The sequence below is a fragment of the Poecilia latipinna genome, unplaced genomic scaffold (assembly GCF_001443285.1).
Source record: "Poecilia latipinna isolate Pla-1442-1.1 unplaced genomic scaffold, P_latipinna-1.0 Scaffold5, whole genome shotgun sequence".
Taxonomy (NCBI): domain Eukaryota; kingdom Metazoa; phylum Chordata; class Actinopteri; order Cyprinodontiformes; family Poeciliidae; genus Poecilia; species Poecilia latipinna.
The window spans coordinates 808,886-820,188 of NW_015112621.1; the positions used below are offsets into that span (position 1 = coordinate 808,886).

The following is an 11,303-nucleotide window of genomic DNA, read 5'->3' on the forward strand; positions in this document are numbered from 1 at the left end:
TCGTAATTGATCTGGATGGTTTTACACAAAACGGATTCTTTAAAACACCATTTGAGATGTATGAAACTTTATTCTTAACTCAAAGGGAATATTTTTGATGCATCTTGGCAAAAAGACCATGGATTAGGCAACCGTATCCGTAAAAACATGATCTTTAGAAACAGACTGTGATTTGTCAAACCTTTGCTCTAACAAAGCAAATGAAAAAGGTTGATCTAAAATTGTTGTGAAAATCTTGTCTCTATTTTGAACTCGGAGTTGTGTATCGTCTTCTCCCGGGACTGGATGTATTCCTGTACCACTGTTATTAGTACCTCTAGTAAAATAACAGAAAACTTTAAAGAAAAAAACAACAACTATGTTATAAACACAGAAGCTGCTGAGAGCATCAACTGGGAGCTGATGTTGCTGATATTGAAACCTCCTCGTTTCCTGAAGTCTGTGTGCAATCCGGGGATGTAACGACCAATTCGGGTAAATTAGTCATACTTTGGGTTAGCTGCAAATTTCTTCATTGATTTTTCTTTTGTTTTTTGGCTCTGTGTTGTTGATGCTCTCCACACATTGTTTACACCTTCTTTGTCCCTGGAGAAAACATTTCAAAACAGATGCACTCTAGAAAAAAACGCAGTGGCTGCAATTTTCCAGGAAGGAACTGTGGCTGCACGGAGAATGAGGGAGGCATCTGTCTGTTCCACTCAGTTTTATAAAGGATAAATATTAGAATATTTATCATGCTACTAATGCTACTAATATTTAGTAGCATGCCCAGATGTTTTACTTGTTACAAGAAAAATAAAATATTTGTTTGGCTAAAAAAGCTTCAATTATCGCAGAGAAATGAATCATTCTTGTCCTCCATTCAGTTTAATCAGTCTGTGTAGATTAATAAATAGTCTAAAAAATAGACTATTTTTAGTCTAAATCCCTTTGCCTTCCACAGAGTCTGCAGTGGATAAACATGCAGGCAGAACATGATGGTGGACTTTTCCTTAACTCCATTTCTCATGCTAATTTGTCTCAAAGCAGATTAATCCCTAGTGGTCATCGGAAAACATCATTAGAGTTTTGCTCAACAACTCGTAAACACACATGGGTTTGTTTCATAATTTTGTGATCTCATGGAGAAAATGATCCAAATAAGGACCAAGAGTGGCTTCCTGCACACATTTTAAAAATATTTCAAAGCCGTTTGCAACATTGTTGTTGGCTGTTGAATAAAATGCATTGACTGTCACTGTTGTTAAAGGAGCAGTGTTATGTAAAATTAATATTTTTTGAAGCTTTCTATCATGTTATGATTTTTTTTTTTTCATAGAAAAAACATACCTGGAGTTTTGCGTTGATTCGTTCATGCATGTTTCAGAAATCCAAGAAGAAATGTTTGGTCTTACAAAGCTCCGCCTATTTCCACAAAGCTCCTCCTTTCAGCTGCAGTCTCCAGTTCAGCTTCTACATTTACTGAGCTACAGATAAAATATAGCTACTTAAATTCGCTATAAAATGGGACTATGTGCCTGGAAAATGCATTATACCCCTTCTTCTTTAAAATGGGTCGAGGACAAATCCAGACTGTATTTTAAACAATGTATAATAGCCAATTAGGTTTATTTGTATAGCAGATTTTAGCAACATGCCAATTCAAAGTACTTTACATCAATAAAACAGAGAAAAAAAACTCTTTATAAACACATATTGTCAATAGTAAAAACAACTGATGACCAGTTTTAGTAAACTAGTTGTCATACAACTGACAGGAAACTGGTCATTTCAGTCATTAAGGACTTATCTTGGAGAACTTCACAGGCCATTTTACTCTCTTTTTTAAACAAAAATGACATGTTTTTATACAAGATGAGAAATGATGTCTGATAGAAAAACGCATAAAGTAATAGAGTGAATACATACAACGCACAATATCTACTACAGCCCAGCTGACCCTTATTCTCCCAAACAAAGAGAAGTTATAAAGACTGCTGGTCATGCTCCTGCCCCTGCTCTGCCTCTGAATATGCTTTTCTGTTTTTTTTTGTTTCACACGCCTGTTTGCCAGTGAGATGATAAAGAGTCACGGTGGAGTGAAAGTGTGAGCACCTCTTCCGAAAAGGAGGCCACCGTGAGACGGCTGTCTAGACGGATGACCTTCAGCTGTTTAATTGTTTACATCAGTGAGCAAAGAGAATGAAAACAGAGATCGCGTAAAAAAATTCAGCGCCACCCTTAATTTTTTCTTTCTTTAATTGAAAATGATTACATTTGCTGAGAAGTTAATTAACTGTGGCAAACAGAAATGGAACAAGTGAGTAATCATCCATTTGCTTTATGTCTCTTATTTCTATATATATGTTGTGTGTTGCTTTCATCAAGATTTAATACTGCTGTGTTTTGCAATGCAAGACGATAGATGAGGTATGTTGAGGACAAAGCAACTAATATGATTGTTTAGTCACTTTTTGGGCGTTTTTATGTCCAACATTACAGCTTTTGGTGCCACTTTATGAATGACCTAAGTGGTGCTTTGAAAAGGTGACGGATGCTATTCCTATTATTAAAAAGAAAAGGGAGCAAATTGAAGGTTCTAATGAAGGTTTGTTTATTTATTTTTTTTTTTTCAGATGAATGGAAAGCAGTTTTTTCTATGGAAACAAAATTAGAGGGTCTGCAGAATTAGTTCTGCTTAAAACATAACCTTCAAATACAATAATGTTGAAATAATGTTTGCTAACACAACATCTGAATTGCTGTGCGGCTTTCATTTTTTGTTTTTTTTTGGCAATTAGTTTAGCCAACACACTGGGGAAGTTATTCCAACACATTTTAAATTGGCTGCGACAAGCCATTTAAAAATAAGAAATGTCAAATGCCACAGATTATCGTGCAAAGGGCAGACTGTTAATACTCTTAGCAGATGATTAGATGGAGCATCTGTCAATCCCACTCCGTCGTGAGTGAAATTCAGCCGTCAGATCAATGAGGCACTTCCCCGCGGATCTTGTCAGTGAATAGGAGCTAGCCCTAATTCCCTCCCCTTTCGTAGATGCAAGCACAAAGACACAGAATCAAAAACTTTTTTTTGTGTGTTTGAAACTTGTGTTTTGATAAATCGGAGCAAAGTCCGGATACCCCTGAAGGAAAACGAATAAATGAAACCGACAAGCAGAAGATCGCCTTGGTTTGGAAAATGATAAACAACTGTGGAGAGACGTGTCGTTTAAAAATGAGCTCCCAGAGTCGTCAGTGGAAAAAAAATTCACAACAGTTTTAAAATTCACTGTGAAAAATGGAAAGCCTTGGAAAAAGGTGTTCTTAGCCGTTGGACTATTTGACATTTTGCCTCTTTCTAACCATATGATTTTATGTATTATATAGCAATTTTATATGGGTTGTATTAAACTTGAATACAAAGTCCCCATTTACTTTGATACCCTAAATAGAATCCAGTGCAACCAATTTCCATCAGATAGGATTTTATTAGTAAGACGTCCTGAGTGTAATGTTTTTAAGAACATTATTGAAGAAATTGCTTAATGAAGCCAAAAGTTGGAGTTGTTGAAAAGTAACAAGTGAGTAAAGTGGGCTTAGGTACCAAGCTTTGGATCTAATGGATCACTTTCAAATCCAGAATTGGAAAAAGAACATGGCACTAAGCTACGTGTGTAGTATTTTGTTTTGGTCTATCACAAACAATTTAAATGAAATCCATCGAGGACTTTGGTTGCAACAAAACCAAAGATGTTTCCACACTGCGTGAGATTTTAGCGGTTGGAGGATTTCTCTGTTGTCATTTTCAAGAGACCAAAAGCCGTTTCTCCAATGATTCTAGTAAGTCATAGTCACCATCACCATCATTATCACATATAAAATAGCATGTACTTGTTCAGTGAGTCCATCATTGTATTCCTCATTCTGCCATCCAAAATATGTTCCTGTCACAAGCTATTCATGCTGTGTACTCGGTGCATACATGCTTCTACCCCATACTCGTGTTAATATGACTGCAGAATGAGCGCCAATCGCAGTCTGACGAAACTCAAAACATTTGATTTTCCTCAGCACAGAACTTTTAGCAAGTTCTGTGCTGAATGTGATGAGACTGAGTATAAAAAGGAAACGCTTGAAGAGTTCAGGGATGTAAAACCTTAAAATAAAGCTGCTGTCCTCCAGTGCATATGTGATTTGCGTCCTCTCTCCTACATTTTTTTCTCTCCTCCTCACTCTGTTTGCAGGCGCGGCTTTCATGAAGCAGCTGACCTGCTAACATTCTAGCAGAAGGGACCCTCTTCCACAAGTATGGGGTCACCATGGAAACCATTTCTCATCCTGTCTGTCATCAGTGGCCTTTCAGGTAAGGAATTCGAAAGGCAGAGTCAGAGATAATAGGAAATAAATGTAGTGAATAATCTCTTTAAGCGCTGGCATTACAGCTGTGTAGTATTCATTGAACTGTTCAGATGATGACAGAGGAGTTGCACTCTGTAAAGGTGACTCAGTTGAGAGAACCGTCCTCCTGGATGAATGGTTGAAGGAGGAAACTTTTAAGTGTGGGACAGAAGGAATCTGCATCATTTCAATCGTGAGCTTAGCTTACCTGGGAGGAAATTGAGATAGTTTAACATGCCAACTGCGTTTGTTCTTTTGGTCTCCTCTGACAATTTGACAACTCCCGACTAAAAATACCTTCCTTCTCTGTTCAAAAAAAATGGAAAATGTCATTCAGTTTCATTGACAAACTACCTTCCCGGCCTTTGGGTCCCGGTAGCAATTAAAACTGCAACATGACTGTGCTAATGTTCCATCTTTAATGCTTTGCCTTCTCATTTTCTCAGCGTGATTCAGAGTGAGTGCAGAATTTAAAGCTCAATTGCCTTTCCTCGGTCAGTTCAGAGGCATGTGTTTGCCACTCTAATGGATTTTGCCCTTTAAATGGTTCTTTTAGCCCACCAGAGGAGGGTTATGCACTCCGTGGCTCTCTCCGAGCTTCGTTTATGGGACTCACACAAACAGCTCTGACCTCTCTCTTCCCCTTGTTAAACGATACTATTAAACGGCAACAACAGTTTCTTAACTTTTGAGCCTTGTCCTTCGAGACTGTTGCATTCTGCGCAAATTGTTTTTGTTTTTAGAAGAGAGAGAACAGATTGTTTCTTGTTTGCGCTTTTCAAATGCCAATTGCCAGTTATGATGTTGGCCTACTAACCAGTGGCAATTGGAACACTTCCTGGTAATTTCTAAGTTAAGCAATTTGTGCAGATCAGATTATTACATGTAATGAGCCACCTGCATAAACAGCAAAAACTACTTTGCAGTTATGTTTTGTTTTCTGCTTTTTATTTTATTTTTTTCAGTCAAGATGGTAACAAGCTCGTTGTCTTTTGCTGCTGTTTTATAATGAGTTGCTGATTATTCTGAGAATTGTTCAGCTGGATGAGGTCAGTATTTGATTGAGTGATATTACAATCAATTTGACAAGAGAAAATTAATAAGCCTGTCTTCATGTAGTGCTCTCAGCAATCCAAAAATAGAAAAGAAAACTTCTCACCCGCTAATATTGCTTTATAGTTAAATGAGCATGAATGTCTTTCACCTGATCAGACTGAAGAGATTTTGTCAAATTCAACTGCTGTGCACTAAAGTCTACTGATTTAAAATCAACTCTGTGTTTATTTTTTATTTTTTTTGCCAACTCAGTCCTGATAGAAATGGACAGATTTAGGCTTCAGCCCAAAATCAAAATCAGAAGCTTTATTTTATCAAGATTGTGTGCATAAATGAGGAATGAGGAGTGTAGAGTATGAATAGAAAAACGTCAGAGGAAATTAAATAAGGACAAACAGGATATGCATGTATTTACTGCCATGTTTTTAATAAGAAAGGAAACCCAAAGTTCAATGTGACAGCGCAAAAATGCTTATTTGGTTTCATAGTGGAGTCGCTGACTACTGTGGCTGTAAGGTGTTCATTGTGTAATAAGAGAGAAAGAAACTGTCTCTGCCTACTTTGAAAGCTCAAACACACTAAATATACCTGAATATACACCAATATGGAACTGTCACCACACTAACTACAGCTTCCATATCTCCAGTCTTGGGGCTACAGCCAAAGAAAATGAATGTTGCTCCTGGCATATCGAGTAACATTGTGTCGAGGTATTTCAGCTGCCTCTTCTTTTGGATATTTTTGATATGCTCTATGGAAAACAGCAAATTTTACGTGAATCACTGAGCTATGTTCCACAGAAGAATCTGCAAAAAGGTTAATCTGTGAATTGGCTGTAGCTCAAAATGGAAATATGTGAATAATGGTTAAGCTCTGTCTAGTTTCCTTACAAACCCAACACATTGTAACACCTTTGATTGATGTTGGGTTAAAATGGAAACTACCCAGCTTCTGTCTGAACAACTCAACCCAGTTTTGTGTGTATGGAAAACAATGAATAAACCATTGCCTGTCTAGGTTGACTTTATGACCACATATTTGGTCAAAGCTTGAATTCTGAACATAACTTGCACTAGCATGCGCTAACTAGATTAAGGTTGGTTTAAATGAATCAGCTCATGTGCTGTGAACTAGGGGGCATAAAGTAACCCCCTGGTATTATTATCACACATTATAATTTATTACTTTGCTATTTCGTATTGAATCTTGTTGAAGAGGATTAGTAAAGTCTGAGCCAATTGTGTTATTCAAAATGGCGGTCACGTTTTGACCCAGTGCTTCATTAAAGATGCCCAACTTTTATCCCTGAAGCAGAAGCAGAGTATTTGTCTTTGATGAACCACCACGGAGGTTTTCTGTGTGTAAGATCATGTCTGTAATTTAAATTCAAGATTAATCAATAACTCAGCCTTAGGACAAATTGTAAGAAACAGACAAACTTGTTACACCTAAAGATGTAAGTTATAAATTTGCATAGTCAGCTTTGGGTTCATACCAAATCAGCTTGACATCATTAGGGTACCTTTTACGTCTGTATTAGTTTTTTTTTTGCTCAGTTCTCATGGTAGTTTAAATCCATCTACCTATAGATGGATTTTTATTTGGGTCAAACTTTCGTGCACAGATTTACATAGACAGGAGAGAAAGCAAAATGACTTTGAGTTAGAGACGTAATATAATAGTCAGACTGGATTCAGCAGTCCTTTTCAGCTCGTTAGCAGCAGTTCTGAATCTGCTTCAAGATGTGCACACATTTACAGGTAGTGCCGTTTTTTTTTTTACCTCCTTCTGAAAAGACTGGAATGTCATTGTGCAAGAAAAGCAAAATTTCCACGGTTTCAAATCTTTTTCTTCCCACAGAAAGTCAACGTCTGGTGTTATCAAGCACTTTGTGATGTTAGTTTAGAAGCCAACAGCAGAAGCACATGGAGGGCTGGCGTAATTTAATCATGAGCCATTTCAACAACTGTCTGCAAAGTGTCATTAGAGACTCCCCAGAGATTTTGTAAGTGATTCATCTAATGCGTGGGAATGTGTCATAAAAGCAGTAAATCTATATAAACTCAGTGGGTGCCACCGCTGCTGTAAAGCAGTTTATATTCAGACAATTTCTTGATTAAAACTCTACCACTAACGCATTTAAATTAAGTACCGGGAACTTATTACTGACTGACTTTTGATACTTTAACTACAATATGAAGTAATGCAGAGAACAACTTTTAACTGTAAAGTAAAATTAGGAAACAATAATAAAAAAGGGTAAAATCTTTACCTAAAACTAAAACCTGAATGGCTGAGAGTGCCGGTAGAAACTTTGAGATGTTGCAGTAGTTTTCTGTTTTCTTCTGCTTAAATGTGTAAACAATGAACTATTGAAGTAGACCAGAAAATACAATCCTAGCCAGATAGCATGCATTTTCCCCAGCTTTTTATTTTCTTTCATTACTTTCTATAGATTAGTGACGTAATATTCTTTGCAAGTTGAACTTTTTAGCCATGCTTTTTCATTCATTATAATTTGCTAGAGTTGTATCAGCCAATATGTTTTTACCTTAATACTGATTTATAAGTATTTAAGTATTTATCTTTTCCTAAGTCTTAACCCTGTTTCTACATATATATATATATATATATATATATATATATATATATATATATTTACAAATCAGATTTGCACACTGCACACCATAAGCACAAAGTTATTGACCTGAATGACATGCTCAGAGACTGAGAGTCATTATTTATTGGTTGATGAATAAATTGTAAACAACACAAACTCATACATAATAGATAATGTAAATAACTAAATTGATAAATATGCTAGATGGAAATGTTCTGGCTTCATTAAAGTGTTTATCCATTCATTCATTAATAGTTTACCTGCTTACCCAGGCTGAGTCGTTGGGGAGGCTGGAGTCCATGTCCAGCAGTCAGTGGGTCACCTGTCCACCACAGGACGATACAAAATAAAAGGTTTAATACAAACCTTTATTTGAAATTTTTTTTGTCCTTTGTAGCATAAAATTTGTCATAATTTTATTTAGAATTTAGTCTAATCATATTTGACATTCACAATTTATTACACATTTTAGTTTCTGTATTTGATTAATTTTTTTTAGAACAAGTGGGTTTTTTTGAACAGCAAATCGTCAGGAAATACGGTGGAGAGAGAGGAGTGTGCATGGCTCTACCTGCCAACTGAGCCACTCAGCAATTTTCCCCGCATGCGATTTTCCTCAAATATCAGAATTAGCTGTGCAGAAATTAACAAAAATATTTAAACTGTTACTACAAAATTGCTTCAACTGTTGGATAAAATTCATAAATTAAATGATTAATTAAAATCATTAATTTATGAATTAATGATTTTAATTCATAAATTAAAAGCATTAATTTATGAATTAATGATTCATAAATTAATGATGGATTAATAAATACAGTAGCTCTAGTCAGTTGGATTGAAATGGGAGGACATTCTGTGGTCCAAGCAGCTGCAAAATCATATATTTCCCAAAATACATGAAAGGCAGTCGGTTATTCTTAATCTCCTTTGCTGTCACATGGATATTTATTTAATCTCTTTAGAGTTTCCTCAAAAGTTTGACGCTTTCCCTTCGACATCTCCAAGGTAGATTTATGATCTGGTTGGATTTTGCCTAAAGTTTAAATTTTAAATCAAATTGGGAACATTAAAGTCGGCTTTCTTACAATCGTCTCGGGAAGAAACTACCAGGTTTGCAAATGAAATGTTTTTCTTTTCTATTTTAAAATGGTTCAGAACAATATACAGGTTAGCAACATCACTTGGCATGTTCTATCACAACGCTTTAGCTGTAATTGCATCTGAAGTAAAACCATAAAGGGAAGATCAGGGCAGCCCTGCTTTTTGTTTTTACTTATTAGTTTTAAGTATGAATGTTCCCAGTGTATCTAACTGATCTCCGTTTCTTCACAGTGACAACAAAATACCTTTTTATTAGTATAAAGGTCACAGATAAAAAATCCAGCTTCAAATTGCTTCGATTTACACAGCATTTGCTTCGACAGAGATGCAGCAGGAACCAAAGCTATTTGGCAGATAGTGGCACTCTACTGAAGCTAAATTCAATTTCCAAAAATTTGCACTTATGAGTCCTTTGGTGGTGTTGAAGCAGATCACCGCATGAGTGGATAATATTACAATCGATTTGTCTCGAGGGAAAACAAGATGCTGTTGTTTTTGCACTTCCTAAAACTAGAAGAAAATATTTTGGATTTTGGAGATAAGAGAAAAAAGTCAAACTATGGACAAATATCAAGTCCAAAATTGTCAGATTGGAGAGGGATAAGCAGTGATAGGTGAGAATGAGAGTATTTAACCTGTTAGAAAAAAGAAAATGCGATGCTTTCAGTCCAGCCAAAGCACTGTAAAAACTCAGTTTGATGTAACAGGAGAGGCAATGAGTACTGTGCTGCTTTCTGTTGTGAAAATAGAAAAACTCTGCTGTATAAGATTGAAATACCTGTGTGTCAAGTCCATGCATTGTTCCACTGCATTTCAAAGTTACTATTTGCTCAGGTTAGATTCATATTTGACATGAGCAATACTGAAGCAACAAACAAACTGGTGTTTTGAGGTATTGAAGTTTAATTCTGAGGTCTGCGTACAAAACAAAATATAATAGATTGGTTTGATTTACTTAATTTAAATGAGCTAAATACTGTTGGCACAGGAAGAAAATATTATTTCCAAATGCCTTGTAAAAGTATTCAACCCATTGTCATTTTCTCTATACAAAGTCAAAAGTGTATTCAAGGTGTCCAGTTTCGTGTTTTCTCCCTCAAATTGTTACTTTTCTACAGTACTGGTTGTAGAAAGTGGCAGTGGGGCTTTCTACCTTGAAGCTTCAAGGGTGGAAACATGTGTAAGTCTGACACCTCTAGGAAAACGGTGGTGTGCCCACTTAGGATGGGGAGCAGTCGATACCTCTAAAGAAAGAGTAATGTTTGCTTTTGGGTGGCGTGGTAGCTGGAGGGGAAATTTGCTTCTTCAGAGCAATGTCTTGGCATCTCTGTTATGATTGTGTTGGTTTCTTAGAGAGTCTCTGCATAGACTGCAGGTTCCCAGGTCAAAGTTAGAAATAGAAAATGGAGGAATAAATTGAAAAATTGACAGATGGATGTTTCTGTTCATCCTTCTAACACTGTGTAGAAAATGCTAAATATTGAACTGCTGAGATTGCTACTTCATCAGTTTATGAATCAAAAACCTACTAATTAATTATTTATGAAATATGTTTGTTTTTAATCATTCTCAGATCTATCAATAAGAAAGCCCACAGAGTCCCACCACCATTAGCCCCGCTCCAGAAAAGGGCCACAGCTGCAGAGCTCATTTACTACTTACCCCAATTATATGAAGTGCCTTGAGCGGCTGGTTCTGAACCAGCTCCCTCCTACAGTGGACCCGCTGCAGTTCGCATGCCGCACAAATTGGTCAGCAGTTGAAGGGATCTCACTCTCTGTCACACCTCAGCTCCCATGTGAGAATGCTGTTTTATGGACTTCAGCTCAGCATTCAATACCACCATTCCCTCGCAGCTCAAGTTACATCTGCCTGGACTGAACACCTCCTCCTGCAGCTGGTTCCTGGACGACTTCACAGTCCAGGTCAGCTGCACCAGCTCCAACACCATCACATTGAACACAGGAGCCCCCCAGGGATGTGTGCTGAACCCACTGCTGTTTGCATTGCTGAGTTATAACTGCACACTGAGCTCCAGCATGAACCGCATGTCACCAACCTGCCTCGTAATGTTAACAAGACAAAAGAGCCGATTCTTGATTACAGAAAGACTAACCAACTCACTTACTGTTGATGGTGCAAC

General features: G+C 36.9%; 1 protein-coding gene across 2 annotated transcripts in view; it reads left to right on the forward strand.

The window, feature by feature from the left end:
• cntn5 (contactin 5) overlaps positions 1-11,303 on the forward strand; it is a 180,428-nt gene that overhangs the window by 50,637 nt on the left and 118,488 nt on the right. For both annotated transcript variants that reach the window (XM_015016012.1, XM_015016085.1), the window contains exon 3: positions 4,227-4,345. In XM_015016012.1, coding sequence (XP_014871498.1) covers positions 4,291-4,345 — 55 coding nt within the window. In that variant the 5' untranslated portion in view covers positions 4,227-4,290. The remainder of the gene's footprint in view (positions 1-4,226; positions 4,346-11,303) is intronic.